Source organism: Chinchilla lanigera, unplaced genomic scaffold (genome assembly GCF_000276665.1).
Source record: "Chinchilla lanigera isolate Chin_1 unplaced genomic scaffold, ChiLan1.0 scaffold00041, whole genome shotgun sequence".
In the NCBI taxonomy this organism is placed as follows: Eukaryota; Metazoa; Chordata; class Mammalia; order Rodentia; family Chinchillidae; genus Chinchilla; species Chinchilla lanigera.
The window spans coordinates 14236177-14253356 of NW_004955442.1; the positions used below are offsets into that span (position 1 = coordinate 14236177).

Consider the following 17180-nt stretch of genomic DNA (forward strand, 5'->3'; position numbering starts at 1 on the left):
TGCACTACTGGCCTCATCGATGGAGCCGTGCCAATGTGGGAGTCCAAGCGTCAGAGTCTTCCGTCCAGGGCCTCCAACTACTGTGAAGCTGAGTAAGCTGCGTCATTCAGCCCGAGAACCGTGGGGAGCCTCAGCCCTGCCATTGCCTTCACGGTGAGGAAACCAGCCCCAGGGAAACCCTGTAACACAAATCCCGAAAATATTTTATGTTTTTGCTTGAATAAAATCAGTCAAAGTGTTGGGTTGTTTCTTTTTCCAAGGGAGCAGCAGTTTTGTTTCATTTTATTTCTTCAGTTTTATTCCACTCTTGACCAAAGCTTCTCCTTCAGTAGTTTATCATGGAATTCTCACACTAAGCTAAGGAAAGAGTGAAGAAGGTATGTAAATTGTCTGCTAGAGAACTAAATAAAAATCCTGAATGTGGAAAAGAAAAAAGGGCTGTGGAAAAAAGTTCAGTGAAAAGTCTCTGGGTTCAATCCCAGTAGCACACACATAGACAGACAGACAGACAGACACACACACACACACACACACACACACATGCACAGATCTACGTATATTTTTAAAATAATTTTTAAAATTTATATTAACTGACACATAAAAAGATAAAAATTGTGCTTATGGGGTATCGTGTTATGTTTGATGCATGTATACCCAGTGTAATCTTTAGAAGACTTGTGCTGGGGATTGAGACCTCACACAAGCCAGACAAGCACTCTACCACTGAGTTACATCCCTAGCCCAAAGACACACATTTTAATGAAGACCTTGTACTTGTGACTCAAACTCCCCAGAAACACAAAATAATACAGATGACTTATGTTTTTTGTTTTGTTTTTTTGAGACAGGGTCTCACTGTGTAGTGCAGGGTAGCCTTGAACTATGCAGCCCAGAGTAGCCTCAAACTCATGGCAATCCTCCTGCCTCAGCCTCCCAAGTGCTGGGATAGATGACTTATAGATTAGTTATCTATTGCTATGTAAGAAGTTACTCCAAAACATAGCTTAAAACAACAATAAAAATGTTATCTCACATTGGCTGTGTGGTTTGTTTGGAGTTTGCTCTGTAGCCCAGGCTGGCCTCAAACTTAACAGTCCCTCCCGCCTCCACCTCCTTGGTGCTGGGATCACAAGCGTGCATCACCTTGCCTGATTTTTCACACTCTTTTTGAGTTAGAAAGTTGGGAGCTGCGATTCTGGGTAGTTATGGCTCAGGATCTTCCATGATGCTGTAGTCACGATGTCAATGGGGATCTATGGGCAGGAGATTGCGTCCCAGCTCAGACACTCAGGCATGATAAATACAACCTTCCTCTGCCTTTTTGTTCTTTCTGCTTTCAGTGGGTTGGATGGTGCCTACCTTCACCGGGGAGGGCCGTCTGCTTTACTCATCCATCAACTCAAAAGCTAATCTCCTCCAGAAACACCCTCACAGATACACTCTGCTATGTGTAGTCAGCTACCTGCTGTGACCATACATATGATCACAGGCACAAACTGCTCCCTACCTTCTCCCCGCTCTGTACTTGGGGTGCTGATTATCCATGGCATGCTGTAATGTCACCATCAAGTCATCGCCTGAAGCTGATGTGAACTAACTAAAGCATTTGCACTGAAACAACTGGCTGCTGCACTTGCCCACCCTGGTGCCGCTGATACACGAATGTGACATGGGGTACACTACTTTTCGTGTACTACAACTTTCACAGTGAGAAAATGACAAGCTTAGACTCTAACTCAGTTCAAGTCACAATTTGAGAACTAGAGAACTTCCCCAACGGCGCAGAAATTATTTCTTGTAGCCATGTAATGGTACCATTGAAAAAGCACTTATGAAAGATGTGAAATTTAATGCGTTAGCTTGTGTAGTTGTAGGTGGCTTTCACAGCTTCTCCTTTTGGCTGGCTGAAATTTGGACTCAAAGGAGGCCTTCAGTTAATGAGGCTGAGATGCCAGAGCTGCAGTGCATGCCGGGAAAGGAACACAAAGCCACCTCTCCCGGACTCTCTTCCTCTCAGTCTTCCCCTGCCTTCTCACCACTGTATCCTCGACCCCAAGGGATGTCATTTCAGCTCCTGAATATCCATCTCTCCCTCTTGTCAGGGGCTCCTGTTCTCTTTGCTTAGAAGGTTCTTCCTCCAAAACGGCTTCTCCTCATCTGTCTAGTCTCAGCTTAAATGTCTTCTTCCCTGCTACTGAAGTTCCTACCATACTCCGCTGCTTCACCTCGTTCCTTCTGGTATCTGCCATTACTTGTAGTTAATGTATCGTTTATCTGTCAATTGCCTTTTCTCCGACTGCAGCTAAGGGCAAGGATCATGATTGGTTTTTCGTTGCTTATTCCTCTACATTTAGCAAAAGACCTAGAATGCAGCCATTCGTTTTGTATTTGAAAAATGAAGCCGGGTGTGATGGCACACGCTTGTAACGCCAGCACCGAGGGCGGCAGGAGTAGTGAGGTCGCAAGTTCAAATCCCACCCGGACAATTTAGCTAGCAAGGTCGTGTGCTGAAGTTTAAGGGGATCTGAGGATGTAGCTCAGTGGTAGAGCGCCCCTGCGTTCGATCTCCAGTATCAATAAATTAATCAATCAACGGGAAAAAGAAAGAAAAACGAACGGTCAAAGGCTGCAGAACTCGTCGTTAACATTGCCCCGCCCTCTGTCCCTCACGCATCACTCAAAGCCAAGGCCCAGCCTCATACTCCCCGCCGGGGTTTCCCGGGCGCCCCAGGAAGGGCCCAGTCTCCCTTCCAGCAGCTCAGCCAAGGCTGGGGCCGCACCAGCTCCCAACAGTTCCACTGAGATCCAGGATTCCCGCGGCGCGGCCGGAAGTGACGCAAGAAGCGGAAGCGGTCCGGGCCCCAAGGACGCAGGAGGCTCCGTTCTCATTGGTTGACCCGGGAAGATGACAGCAGTACTAGGCCGGCTGTGAGCGTTCAAGGATCGGCGCGGCGGAGCGAGGCATCCAGTCCCCCGCTGTTTCGTAACCATGGCCGGGAAAAGGAAACCGGGACAGCTTGGCGCCGAAGCCTCGAGCCGTTAGCCAGGCAACCGTGCGGTTTCTGGCGTGGAAGAAAAATGGAGGACGTGAGCACAAACTCAGCCATGATTGGTCGATTTTGCGGGAATCCCGACACTTGATTGGCCGAGACAGGCTTGAGGGCGGGACCTCCGATTCAGAACCTTTCGGGTGTTGGGCTCCTTTGAGGGTAGGCGGGGGGAATCCTGGCCGCGCCCCCACGCCCCGCGAGCTCGAGGAGCTGTCAGGTCTAGGCAGAGCCCCTGGACCCTGAGCGCTGGCCACAGAAAAGGGGTGGAAAGCGAGCGTGGCCTGTTTCCTTTGCCCTCATCCTGAACCAGTCAGGTGGAGTTTTGCTGCGGCAGAGAGGCTAAGATATGTGAGTACAGGCAGGCCAAGCCCGGCCCCCTCCCCCTCTACCCTGCCACCGGGACCCTTCCCTGGATTTTTCCTGCCTCGCCTCCCCTCAATGACGTCCCACCACCCACTAAATTATAAACACCTTCAGCCTGACCTCCGAGGACCTCTCACGGCTCACCCCCTATCTTAAGCGCAGTTTTAATTGCTTTTGTCAGATAGTTTCCATAATGCCACATTCCACTCCCAACATGCTCCTGCAGAGAATGGTGGCCTCTGGATGTCCAGGCAGAAGCAAACAGAGCCCCAGTGGAGGGGCTCTCCAAGAGCTGTCCAGAGGCCCTTCTGAACCATATTCCTCTGCACTGCCCAGGAAAGGAGAAACATTTCTGCTGGATACTGTGATCTCTGAGGTCCCCCGAGGCCACAGTGAAGTCTGAGTGACCCCCTGGATGACTGGACAGCCCTCTGACTGGCTCAAGCCCTGACACTTGGCCCCAGCACACTGCCCACATGACCTGAGGAACTGAAGTCAAACCAGGCAGTGCTCGCTGTCCAGGTGACTCCTCTTTGCCCTCATGACCAGAGACTATAGCTCCAGCGTCATTTTAACGTTTCCTTCCTACCTACGCATTAGAAAATGAGCTCCTTGAGAGCAACCTGTCTTACTGTGAGAGCCCCCTCAGCCCATTATATTCAACCAAGCAGAGAAATGCCACTTCTGGTTGAATGAAGCCAAGAGGACAAGCTGAAGGGAGAAATCAGCTTTCTTTCTGGCCTCAGAAATAACCATCTAATTCAGCTAGTCCTGCCAGCAGTCCTAAGCCCCACTAGCAGCTTCCAGACACCACTAAGCGCTGCCTAGGCTCATCAGTCAGCAGTTTGCCAGTGTCCAGGTGACTTTATTCCCTGGGCCACTCCCATGGCCTCCTGAGTTCCATGTCCCTGAAGGTGAAGACTGCCTGTTCTAGTTCTATTAGAGCCCTGCCACATAATATCATGCGCTTATTAATAAACAAGGATACAAGGTATAAAAGTCTTACAGGATAGCTAGACGTGGTGGTGCATGCCTATAATCCTTGCACTCGGGAGGCTGAGGCAGGAGGATCTTTGCAAGTTCAAGGCCAGCCTGGGCTACAAAGTGAGTTCAAGACCAGCCTGAACTGCATAACGAGACCTGTCTCAAAAAGACAAACAAACAAAAACACCCAAAAAAAGTCTTCCAGGATAAAGAGACCAGGATCTGATACCAATTTCCAGTTATCCAGTTTTATGAATTTGGATAAGTGATTGGATTTCTCTCTTAGCCTCAGTTTCCTCATCTATAAAACTGAGATTATATAACTCAGTCAGTCATAGCTAGTAGAGGTGATATAGTCACAAGCTTGGCCCCCTGCTGGCAGAGCAGCTGCTTTAACAGCTGGCAGTTGCTACACTTCTCAGTCTGACATACTATTCAAGCCACTGTTGCCAGGCATGGTGGCACACTCCTGTAATCCCAGCACTCGGGAGGCTGAGGCAGGAGGATCCTTGTGAGTTCGAGACCAGCGTGGGCTACAAAGTGAGCTAATGGCCAGCCTGTGAGGCCGGGGAGACCGTGTCTCAAAAAGATAAAAAACAAAACAAAACAATCAAGCCACTGCGTCCCTTAGAAGCTGAGACCTAGCCAGGGCAGCAGCCACCCAGCTGGCCCCATCACCCATGGAACAGGTGGGGTCTCTGTGGCCTCCCCAGTGCAGATGTTCTTGTGGACAGTTGGTATCAGTGTCAAATGTTAAGTTAGCAGCTAAGCCACAATATGGATTAACAAGCGGAACCCACTCCCCTCTGGGAAAAATAAGTAGAAAATGGGAAATGGAAGCTACAGAAGTTAAAACCAAGGGAATATGAGACCAGGAGAGAGCCCAGCAGGATAAGTAGGGCACATTGTAAAGGAGATTCATCTTAGGCCAAAGAGGAGAGAAGCAGCAGCAGAGGCAGGAGCTGCAGAAGGATCCAGAAGCAACTGGTCCCTAGTCAGGGTTGAATCCTAGCTGTGATCCAGGCAGCACCTGGTAAAAAGCCAATCACAAAACTCAGCCCTGAGCCTAAGGCAGGAAACACTGAACAGCAGCTTCCAAGCTGGCTCTGCCCTGCTCCCAGCTCCCAAAGGAAGGAGCCAAAGGAAAGCCCGGGGCCAGTGAGCAGCACATGTCCTTGGGAGAAGAGGGCAGCAGCAGCCAGTCCCACCAGGAGATCCACAGCTTGCTTCAGGCCCAAAAATCTGTCTGTACTCAGAAGCCCTAGTTTATAGATTTATAGTCCCAGTGTCCTGGAATGAGCCTATGGCAAAAGGAGCCTGAAGTCAAGGCTAGGCAGGAGGCAGACATGGGTGGCACATGCCTGTAATACTGGCACTCAGAGGCTGAGGCAGGAGGATCACAAGTTTGAGCCCAGCCTGGGCAACTCTCGAGATGCTGACTCAAAATTAAAAGGGCTGGGGATGTATCCAGTGCTAGGTTCAATCCTGAGCACCACAAAACCAAACCCAAGCAAACAAAAAAAGGAAGACGGCTGAGCGGGAGGGAGTGACCCAGTCCAGAGTTGTGACTGGGGGATGGAGACACATCGTTGGCACAGTCCCAGTCCCACTCCGCGCTCATGGGGTCGGCACCAGCGCCTGTAAGACAGAGGCTTAGGCCAGAGCTTGCATTCTAAGGCCTTTATTGTGGCTTGCTCGCCCACGGCGCCTTCTCGCCCCCCACGCTGCCACTCCCCGCCCCACACCTGCACCTCCCCAGCGCTCATCCCTCGCCCCTCTATTCCCCATGCCAAGGCCCTGATTTCAGTGGGCCTGTCCCAGCTGCCCTGCCACCCCGTCCTTCCCCCATCTAGGTAGGGGCTGGCGGGGGCGCAGCCAGTGCCCCCGCGGCTGCTGCCCCCAGCATGAGCACGGCCAGCGCCTTGGGCCCGCTGCTGTGGATCTTCTCATGACGGTGCAGGTTGGAGCGGCGGCTGAAGCTCTTGCCGCACAGCGGACAGGCGTAGGGCCGCACGCCGCGGTGCGTGCGCTGGTGGGCCGTGAGGTGCGAGCTGTGGCCGAAGCTCTTGCCGCAGTCGAGGCAGTGGTAGGGCTTCTCCCCCGTGTGCGTGCGGTTGTGCGCTATGAGGTTGGAGCGCTGGCTGAAGCACTTGCCGCACTCGGGGCACGGGTAGGGCTTCAGGCCCGTGTGCGTGCGCTGGTGCGTGACCAGAGCTGAGCTCTGCGAGAAGCACTTGCCACAGATGGGGCACTTGTGCGGCTTGGCGCCTGTGTGTGTGCCCTGGTGTGTGACCAGGTCCGAGCGGCGGGTGAAGCGCTTGGCGCAGCGGTCGCACACGTATGGCTTCTCGCCGGTGTGGATGCGCTGGTGCTGGATCAGTGTGGAGTGGTGGCTGAAGCTCTTCCAGCAAGAGGGGCAGGTGTAGGGCTTCTCGCCCGTGTGTATGATCTGGTGCTGGATGAGGTGCGAGCTGCGGCTGAAGCGCTTGCCGCAGTCCGTGCAGGCGTAGGGCTTCTCTCCGGTGTGCGTGCGCCGGTGTGTGACCAGATGTGACTGCCAGCTGAAGCCCTTGCCGCACTGCTCGCATTTATAGCTCTTCTTGCCCACCTCGCCATCAGGGCACAGGCCCTCCTCAGTACTCTCAGGGGCGCCCTTTCCCTCTTCACTGGGGTTCTCCGAGATGCAGCCCTCCAGGGCCTTCGGGGTGCTGGCGTTGGGCAGGGTGAGCTCGGGCCGTTTCGCTTCCCCAGGAGTTGGCTGCACAGTGTCTCTGGTGGACCCCACATTCTGGTCGCTGGTGATTTGCTGCCTGCACTGGAGGACCTGCCCTGCCACCCACCCTGTCCTGGACAGAGGCTTCACATCCCCAAGGGCCACCGCAGACTTGGCTGGAGCCTCCTTCCCCACCTCCGCGGCTCCTGGGGAAGGAAAAAGGGAGTCCAAGGAGACAAGCTTCTTTCTGGAAGGACCCCCGGGGTGGGAGGAAGAGCTAAGGCCCAGGGGCTGGGTGCTGGGAGTAGGAAAGGTCAGGGGCACCCACAGAGAGAAGGACAACACTCTAGAGGGGGATCTGGCAGTCCACCCACGGGGAGCACCCAGGATGGCCAGTGCCCACGCCCCTTCCTCAGACCAAGGCACATGCCCAGGCCCTCACCTGAGCCAGGGTTGCTGTCCTCCTCCTCAGCTCCTGTGTGCCCTCTGGAGCTCGAGGCTTCAACCTTCCTGGGCACTTGTGGGGCCCAGAAAGGCCTGCTGAAGGGAAACCCTGCCCGGAAAGAGGCTGTGCTCATCGTGGACCTTCGCAGGCTGTCCCCACCAGTAGTCATCATCCCACCCCCCGCAAATAGGATGGGGCAAAAGGGAGCAGTGAGGCTCCAGGAAACATGGGCAAATACGCTCAAAGAGCACCCTGCCACAGCGGTGCATGCCTGTGATCCCAGCACTCAGGAGGCTGAGGCATGAGCATCACAAGTTCAAGGCCAGCCTGGGCAATCTATTGAGACCTTGTCTTGACATGTTCAAGAAAGGGCTGGATGTGTAGCTCAGTGGCAGAGCACTTGGGCTTCGCATGCAGGAAGCTCTGGATTTGATCCTCAGCATTAAAAAAAAAAAAAAACCCTTTGGGCAACAGTGTGCGCCCTTTTAGGAAGCTAAAGCTGGCAGCTTGGAAGCTGCCGAGCTGGCCCTGCCTCCAGTTTCCGGGCACACGCAATGGATCCAGGGGAGGAGCAGAGCTGGGCCAGGCCAAGGTGGCAGCTCCCCTCCCTCTGCTCATTGTTAGCGCACTGACAAGTGGGAGCACTGTCCTGTGGCTGCACTTACATGGGGGAGCGGGGACCCGCGGCAGACCTAGGACAAGGGGCTGGGAACACTGACCACCAAGAAGTCAGGACCAAAGGACCTATGTGCTGAGACCCTGGGAATTTTGGTCAAGTCAGGAAGAAAACAGAGGCCCATGGCTTCTATGACCCATAGGAGGAAAGGAATTCATGGGACCCACAAAGTGCCTCGGGACATCTGTGGGGCCTGTGGCTGGGTGCTTGGCTCTGATTCTTTGAGACTTGCCTGGGCTTGCTGGTAAGGGCCCCAGGGCATGTGAACATCGAGTGGGGTGGGGAGCCACACTGAGATAATTAGAGGAGTGAGCTTGGCGGCTGGGGAGACCAGCAGGGGCCTGCAGACCACCATGGAAGTCAAGGATGCTATCGTATGCAGCATCTGGGTGTTGACTGACTGACTGACTGACCGACTGACTGACAATGACACATGAAGACTTCTTCACATCCTGTCAAGAAAACTGGTCTGAGATGGAGGAGTCAAAAGCCTGGAACTTGGGCCAGGGATATAACTCAGTGGCCTAACGCCTGCCTGGCAAGCGCAAGGTTGTGAGTTCGATTTCCGGTACCAAAAAAAGACAAAAGCCTGGAACTTTAACACCTGCCATCAGAGAAACCAAGGCAGCCAAGCCCCACTGAGGAGCGCAGGCTCCCCGGGCCCGCAGCGCGGATGTGACCCCTCTGCCGATGTTGGCCCTAAGGGGTTAGCTGATGCCCCGTCCCATCGGGCTGAGTAGTCCAGAGAGCCCAGGGCCAAGCCTTCTGCAGGCATTCCTGAAGCTGGGGCTGTGCGAAGGGGGAAAGAGCTATGGGGACAAATAAGCACTGTGAAAGGATGGAAGAAAAGCAGAGCCCAGGTCGGTGCTGTGCGGTAGGGCAGCCACAAACCATAGCTGGTACACTCAAATCTGAGCTGACAAAGTTAAGTGAAACTAAATCTCAAAACATTTCTAGTGCTCAGCAGCACTGGGCCTGTGGCTGCCAGGCTAGGACAGACGCAGACCGTTCCCATCCCTGTGGAAGACTCTACAGAACAATGCTAGGAACAGTGAGGGAGCTGGGTGCAGTAGTACACACCTATGATCCCAGCACTCTGGGAGGCTGAGGCAGGAGGATCAAAAAAATCTGAGCATGGACAAGGCAACTTAGTAAGACTCTGTCTCAAAATTAAAAAATAAAAAAGGGCTGGAAATAGAGCTCAGTGCAAAGGCCGTGGGTTCTATTCCAAGTAACCCTCCCCCCCAAAAAAAAGAACAGCGAAATAATAGCAGCAGCCCCACCCTCACTCCAGGGCCTCAGGAAGCCAGATGCCCCCACCACCTGTGAGCTCTTACCTAAGGCCAGCCCATTTTTCTTCTGCAGCACATCCCTGTAGAAGTTTTGCTGTGTATGGTCCAACCGTCCCCACTCCTCCCGGGAGAGGTACAGAGCTACATCCTCAAAGGTCACGGGCATCTGACACAACACAAAACACCCTGTGTCCAGGATTATGCATGGACATGGTAGAATGATGATGCCAAGATGTATGCTGAGACCCTGGGCTCCCAACTTGTCCCCAGGGAGGCCTGCCACCCAGACCAAATGGTCAAGTCGGACAGTCACCCAATGATGGCCTTTGTTAGGAGAGATTCAAGAGCCAAGCAGTATATTCAGGGGCCATAGCCGAAGCGCGGGATCTCCACTCATCTTCCACCCTCATCTCAGCCCTTGGACAATGAGTCACAATCACACACCCAACTGTCCACTGTCTTCTGCTCTTTCTCCTGCCTCAGCCAGGCCTAACTGTGGGCTCCAGGCCTGGGAAAGGTGCTCAGCTGGCCACTCCCCCAGTACCTCAGGGACAGTCCTGGGCAAGTGGGAAGGTCAGGGCTTCATGCCCATTACTTCTCTCAAGCCTCTCCAGCTGGCAGCAGCAGATGCAGGCCCAGGAAAGGGCCCTATCTCCACCCAGAGACAGTAGGAGAGGGGGAAAAGAGGCCTGAAAGAGACACTCACCTGGGACCAGGCTGTGAGGAGTGCGGCCGCCATCTGCTGGTCTCTGGTCCTCCCCTCTCGGGAAAGCACAGGGATCTGGGGTGAGGAAAGGGCTGTAGGAGGAAAGGGTCCTTAGAGTGGTCAGCTCCTCCCGCAGTGTGCTGCTGTTCCCAAGCTGCCTCTTACGCCACCCCCCAACCCAATCCAAGAGGAGGCTGACAGGAGTGGTCTCAGAGAGTCAGGTGGATTGGCAGGTGAACTTCTGGGTCCCCTCCTAGGTTAACACTCGTCAACCCTTCCTTGGCCAAGTTTCCCCCCTCCCACAGATGCCTCCCAAGGAAAGGATCTCATTTTCCCAGCTCCCTGTCCTACCTCCAGCAGGCAGGAAGAGAGCTTTCTCTTTAGAGCCAGGCCTTAGGGACACCCAGCCACATCCACTTGGAGCCCTGTCCTCCTGCAAAGCCCCCTCGGGGTCCGGCTCTTCTGGCTCCATCTTGATGTGCTGTGACACCCGAGCAGCTGCCAAAGGCACTGTCTCCTCCAGCCCAGAGGGCATGTCTTGACAGCGATGTCCCTGACCTGAAATCTAGGAATGACAGCCCCCATGATCGAGGAAGCCAAGGAGAACCAGGAGCCACCAGAAGCTGGAAGAGGAGGGAAGGGCCCTCCATGAGAACCTTTGGAGGGCGTGTGGCCCAGCTGACACCTTGATCCCCAGGACCATGAGAGAATAAACCATGGCGGTCTGAAGCCACCCAGTCAGTGGTACCTGTTGCAACTACAGGAAACAAACACACCAAGGCCCAGAGATTAGACAACGGCCCACAGCCACAGAGCTCAAAAGCTTTGGGCAAGCCATCTCTCTCACACTGGAATGGCCCTGGGGAGTTCTCATCACCACGATGGCACATGGACCAGCTTGTACCCAGCTCTCCCCACACCTGCTCTGTGTTCAGGCCTTGGAAGATCCTTAGCCCAAGTCAAAGTGTCTGGGTGCCAGAGTGCCAGACCCATCAATACCCCTGACTGGCAGTGGCCTTGTTCTCCTGCCTGCCCGGAGCAGTTATGAGGGGCACACAGGTGAGTGAGAGATGATTCTGGATAAACATGAAGCAGCGCAGGTAATTATTATTATTATCACTCTACCTGTGCGTGCTTGACAAAATCTGACATCAGCAGAGCATGTGGTTGTATGAGCTTGTCAGGTGCTCAAGGGCCATGTAACAAGCCACGTTGGAAGGTACACTGAGCAGGGGTAACAACTGTTTGAACTTCAGTGGCCTGAAGTCAGCAGCGCTAATGCCGATGTGTATTTATAAACACACTAGGTGGGGGTACAGTACAGCCTCCGGCAGTCAGAGTGCCCTGGCTTTGTGTGGCATAATAATTACTTCTGGGCCGATGAGCTCCTTACAGGAGGCTTCATCCCCATTGCTTCCTTCCAACCCCCCCAGGTCCTGGTGAGATAGGTGGGGTCTGTGGGCACATGTGTGTCACCACATTTTACAGGTGACACACCTGATGACCACAGCCCAGGGGATACTGACTCTGGTCCTGGAGACCCTAGACCCTGAAAGGTGGTGATTACATACACACACACACACACACAATGCACACACTCATGTACATGTGTGTACATATATGCACACACAGACACGAGGCACAGGAAGAACAGGGAGCTGAGACTCAGACAGATGAGACATGCCCAGGGAGAGGGAGTGGGGAGCACCTTACCAGAGGACACCTACTAAACTCACCATGGTCTCATGTGCCCACTGACTATAGAATCCACCAGGCAAAGCAAAAGTTACAATGGACATGCTAGGCGGAGGGCATTTCCCATCATGCCTCCTCTCCAACACTCCACATTAAGGGCTCCAATCTCCCAGTCCTCCTCTACCAGGAAGTCTACCTTTCCCCTTGGTCCAGACGCCCTCCTTTAACCCCACCTCCCAGCACATTTTGCTCTGTTCCCTTCCATGCATGCCCCCTTCATCTGAAACCCCATCATACCTCCTGGGCTCTCCCCTTGTTCTCAGCGAGAGGGACGCCTCCACCATCCGTAGCCATTTTCTGTTTCAGAGCTAGGAAGAACAGCAAGTTGTTTCTCCCTGCTGCCAGCCAACCCCCCTCTGGCTTCTGGCCAGGAGCCTGGAAGAGCAGAAAGAAATCAGCAAGTGATTCTTGGTCACCTCTGATGTGCCCTGAAAATTTGCAAAGCAAACCAGAGCTTCCTGGAAATGAAATCTACCGCAACTAACCCTACAGTCCCACCTTCAGTGATGGTTTTTGCTTCGTCCTTTCAAAAGAGGGCTGTTGTATATTGTCCCCTTTATCGCTGAAGAGCCTCACATCTCAGGGCCATCAGCTCAAGGAAAGCCAGGGCTAAATCGAAACCAGTATTTCCTGTCACCAGGAGCAGAAAGTTTTGCAGAGATCCTACAAAACAGGCACTGGGACCTGCCCTTCCCAGATGGGAAAGTCAGAGCCACAGGCCTCAGGACACACACCCTGGGTCCCGGCCCACCTAGGATCCCATTTAGGAATCAACCCGCCTCTCTCTCAGCACTTCGCTCTGCAGCTGCAGCTGCCGCCTCAGGATGTCCATTGCACTTGTGGTCCCCGCAGACGATATCCTTCTGCTTCCCAAACCCAGGTCCAGGCCCCTTCCCTCCTGCCATCCTAAAGCCTTCCACCTTTGACCCTGTCCCCTCTTGCAAGCTGGTCATCTGTGCCGGTCTCAGGATCCAGCCCCCTCCCCAGCACCCCCGTCTCACCAAAGTGGAGGTGCAGTGGGCACCTCGGGTGGCTGGGCCCCTCCCCAGGGAGGACAGTCTCTGCAGCCAGCAACGAGAAGGCGGGGGAGCCGGGTGGAGACCGGGATTAGGGACAACAGGAAGTCCCTCCCAGATCCTGTTCCCCACGCAGCTGCAGCCCTACAGAGTTCCCAGCTTTGAGGGTTCCGGGTCTGGGGGTCCTGAACCCAGCCTGCACCTGCTCTTGACTAGGAAATGACTTCTCGAGCTGCAATGCCAGCTTATGATGATTACTTTACCAAGCAATTATCCACAATGTCTGTAAAGCAGAGGTGCCAAAACAGAAAAATTGGAAAATGCAGTTTGGGAAAGATTTTGATATTTGATCTTTCTTTCTTTTGTTTTGTTTTTCTTCAGTACTGGGGATTGAGGCCAGGACCTTCTCACTAAACTGTATCCTTGGCCCTTTCAAAGTTTTTTATTTTGAAACAGGTTCTCACTAAGTTGCTAAATTGCCCAGGCTGGGTTCAAACTTGTCCTCCTGCCTCAGCCTCCCTGTCTGGGATTACAGGCATATTTGATGTTTCCTAGAAAGCACTGCAGTCATCCTTGAAGGAGGGGTGACACCTTGCTGGGCAGAGGCATGCGACCATTTTAATCAGCACACAGTGCTTCTGACATTCATTTCCCATCTCCTTGAGGGCCCAGGATTCACTTAAGCCTCCCCAGGAAAGGGGATTTTCTGGCTCCACTTAAGACTGCAATAGGGAGCCAGAGGTTGGACCTCAGCTGGGTGTAGTGGTGCACACTTATAATCCCAACACTCTGGGAAACTGAGGCAGGAGGATTATTAATTCTAGCCCAGGCCGAGCAACTTAATTTTGTAAGACCTTGACTCAAAATTTTTAAAAGGGGCTGGGGATGTAGAAAGCGCGGGGTTTGCAAGGGGTTTGCACAAGCACCTGCCTGGCAAGCACAAGGTCCTGAGTTTGATTCCTGGTACCAAAAAAAAAAAAAAAAGAAAAGAAAAGAAATCCTGGGGTTTGATTTCCAGTACTACTAAATTTTTTTTTTTTAAAAGTATCACACAGAGAGCACTCCCCCTAAGGGTAAACTTAGGGAGCAGACTGAGAACGCCCGCCCTCTGGCCCCCCTGGTGCCCTACACCACAGAAAGATGTAGAATAATCTGATTTTTCTTTTTTTTGTTTTTTGTTTTGTTTTGTTTTTTTCTGGTACCAGGAATTGAACTCACAACGTTGTGCTTGCCAGGAAGGCACTGTGCCACTGAGCTAAATCCCCAGCCCCTGATAATCTGATTTTTCCAGAGCCACTCCAGCTTGGACACAGAGGGGAAAAAGGCCTGACCCAGACATCCATGGGGGCCCAGGTCTGCAGACATCCCTGACAGCTTCAAACACCACCTTTCAGGCACATCTTACTTCCTGACCCCGGGAACTAAGGCCTAAAGTGGGAAGGACAGTGATTGCACTTTACTTTCGAGAGTGAGGAGCAATTTCTTCTGTACAGACATCAGGAAAAGGCTGAGGGTGGTTCCAGCCCTGGGGTTTACTTTCAGGAAGTTTCCTCCAGTAGATCCTATGTCTGCCTTCTTTGGGACCCTCAAGTCCTCCAAGATCCACTGCTTAACTCAGCAAGCTTGGCACTACTTTCCCTGTAACAGCTCACAAGATTTACTTTTTTTTTTTTAATTTTTATTTTTATTTTAAAGAGAAGATTTACTTTTAAAAAATTAATTTCTGATGTTTAAAAACTATGGAAGTTCTCATAAAATTAATTTTTAAAAAATCAAAATATTGGGGCTGGGGATTTAGTTCAGTGGTACAGTGCCTGCCTGTCAAGCGCAAGGTTGTGAGTTCAATTCGCAGTACCAGAAAAAAACAAAAAACAACAACAACAAAAAATCAAAATATTCCAAGTGTGGTGGCACACATCTGTAGTCTCAGCATTCTGGGAGGCTGAGGCAGGAGGATCTCAAATTCACACCAAGCAATGTAGTGACTTAATGAGACACTGTCTCAAAATGAAAAACAAAAAGTGCTGTGGAGGTAGCTCATTGTGAAGGCCCTGGGTACAATCCCTAGCACATGAAACAAAAAAAATCAGAATATTTGGAAACACTGGGTCTGTATTTTTTACATCCACAGTTTACTTTTCAGGTGACCACAGTCCATACTTGGTCCCTGGAGCATCTGAGTTTCCTACTCTGGTCTTAAATAATAGTCTATACGTCTTGGGATTTGGTTCCATTTTATTGTCAACTTGAAAAAAAATTTTTTTTGAGACAGGTTCTCACTATGTAATTCAGGCTGGTCCTGAACTCACTATGTAGCCCAAGCTAGCCTTAAACTTGTAGTGATCCTCCTGTCTCAGCCTCCTGAATGCTGAGATTACAGGGGTGTTCTCGTCATAAACTGTAATAAAAGTCAATACTGTTTTCAAGCCAGAGCTATAAATCAAAACAAAGTCAGAGAGGTCCTAGAAAAGATGACACCATTGCACCCAATCTGCTAACAAGGAGCAGAGCTGGGTGCCCAGGGTAAGGGACCTCACTCCTGGAGAGGACCATGCCACCCCTCCAGTCCTAGGAGGCACCAAGTTCCAAAAACAGTGAGTGTATCCCACCTTCAGGGCAAAAGTTCTTTGCCAGGGGAAATGGCCACTTTAGAGGTACTGGCAGGGTACGTGTGCCTATGAGATCACCAAACGAAGTCTGAGCATTTACATAGTTGTTCAGAGGGGGGTGTGTGTGTGTGTGTGTGTGTGTGTGTGTGTGTGTGTGTGTGTGTTAGGGACCAAACCCAAGGCCTGGTGTTAAGAGGTAAGCAGTCTACTACTGAACTGCATCCCCAGCTCCTGTTCTAAGAATATTTACTGAGCAATTCCTTAGGAATGAGAGCAATTCCTTCTGTGGCTAGCTTTAGAATTCCGGCAGGTCTGGGGAAAAGGGGAACCACAGTCCCTGGAAGAGCTTAGATAGGCATCAGGTGAAAGTGAGCCAAAGAGTAAACACAGACCTAAAAAAATGAAATGCCTCTAACAGCCAGGCACTGCAGAAGTGACCAGTGGCTTGGGGGTAACATGGGAAGGCAAAGGGACTTCAGGAGCTTCTAAAAATCCCATTTTGTTTAGAGGGGGCCTTTGAGGGTTCAGAGTTGCCAAAGTTTGAATATTTTCCAAGAGAAGCCAAAAACATTCAACTTCTATGTGAAAACCAACATTTATTATTTTGTTTATCTATCTACTTTTTAGACAGAGTCTCGCTATGTAGTCTAGGCTGGCCTTGAACTCACTTTGTAGCCCAGGCTGGCCTTGAACTCACACTGATCCTCCTGCCTCAGCCTCCCAAGTGCTGGGATTACAGGCCTGCACCACTATGCCAGGCTCTGACTTTTAAATTGATGAAAAAATTTTATAATGGACTCCACACAAATACAGCAGAACACGTCTGCTGCCTAGGGCTGTACTTAACCTCAGAGCCTATCATAGCTATAGTATTAGCTACCATGGACGAAGGTGCTTGGCAGAGCTTCAGGCTTGAAAAACACTCAGCAAATGCCAGCTCCTATTCCTGGCAGCTTCCCTGAGCTTCACTAAGGAGAGGACACCACCTTTAGTAAATAAATCACAATCTACTCTCAGAGATCATCCTACAGTTAAATTTTTCTTTTTTTCTTGGTCTTTTTGAGACAGGGTCTCACTATGTAGTTCAGGCTGGCCTTGAGCTCACTTTGTAGCCCAGGCTGTTCTCAAACGCACAACAATCCTCCTGCCTCAGCCTCCGGACTGCTGGGATTACAGGTGTGCAGCACCACACCCAGTTTAACTCTAGTTTTAATGTGAAAACTAGAAAGAAGAGTCAACTGAAGCAAGAAGAAAATAACTGGTAGAGTCAGGCATGTTGGTGTAGGTCTGTACTCCCAGCACTCAGGAGGCCACGATAGGAGTATTGCAAATTTCAGGTCATCCCAAGCTACATAGTGAGTTCAAGGCCAGCTTGAGCTAATAAAATAACATAATTAATTAAGGCAGCTAAACCAGACTGGAGAGTGAAGAGATGTTTTCCTGAGAAGTAAAGAGATGACCATGGGGGAGGGGGATAAAGGAATGGGATAGAAGTAAAGAGATTAAGAATAATAAGCCTCTGGGCAAATCTTAAACACTGAAGAAAGGGCGGGGTGGTGGGGAGACAGGAG

The 17180-nt window shown here is 51.7% G+C and overlaps 1 protein-coding gene and 1 long non-coding RNA gene across 7 annotated transcripts; one reads left to right on the forward strand and one right to left on the reverse strand.

The window, feature by feature from the left end:
- Positions 1–930: 930 nt before the first annotated feature.
- LOC102005085 lies at positions 931–4418 on the forward strand. Of its 2 annotated transcripts, none has more exons than XR_262140.2 (2): positions 931–3398; positions 3750–4418. It is a non-coding gene; the product is annotated as an uncharacterized LOC102005085 (long non-coding RNA). The 2 variants fall into 2 exon arrangements; XR_001235364.1 differs by having other exon boundaries at positions 3321–3398; positions 3640–4418.
- A 1644-nt stretch (positions 4419–6062) lies between these two features.
- Positions 6063–13100, reverse strand: Znf205 (zinc finger protein 205). Of its 5 annotated transcripts, none has more exons than XM_013517695.1 (8): positions 12986–13100; positions 12483–12593; positions 12222–12359; positions 10581–10794; positions 10230–10321; positions 9569–9689; positions 7553–7663; positions 6063–7316 (listed from the first exon to the last, which is right to left on the reverse strand). In XM_013517695.1, exons 3-8 carry the CDS (start codon positions 12276–12278, stop codon positions 6247–6249), a joined length of 1665 nt encoding a protein of 554 aa, XP_013373149.1. In that variant the 5' UTR covers positions 12279–12359; positions 12483–12593; positions 12986–13100; the 3' UTR covers positions 6063–6246. The 5 variants fall into 5 exon arrangements, with proteins under 5 accessions (XP_013373149.1, XP_013373150.1, XP_005391426.1 ...); XM_013517696.1 differs by having other exon boundaries at positions 12483–12614; XM_005391369.1 differs by lacking the exon at positions 12483–12593 and having other exon boundaries at positions 12222–12292.
- Positions 13101–17180: the final 4080 nt, after the last annotated feature.

Coding starts and splice junctions, on each gene's coding strand:
- Znf205 (XM_005391369.1), bottom strand. CDS start 12,278: ATGGCTACGGATGGTGGAGGCGTCCCTCTCGCTGAGAACAAGGGGAGA. Junction 9,690..10,229: donor TCCTCACAGCCTGGTCCCAG/GTGAGTGTCTCT, acceptor GTGTTGTGTCAG/ATGCCCGTGACCTTTGAGGA. Junction 7,317..7,552: donor GGACAGCAACCCTGGCTCAG/GTGAGGGCCTGG, acceptor TTCCTTCCCCAG/GAGCCGCGGAGGTGGGGAAG.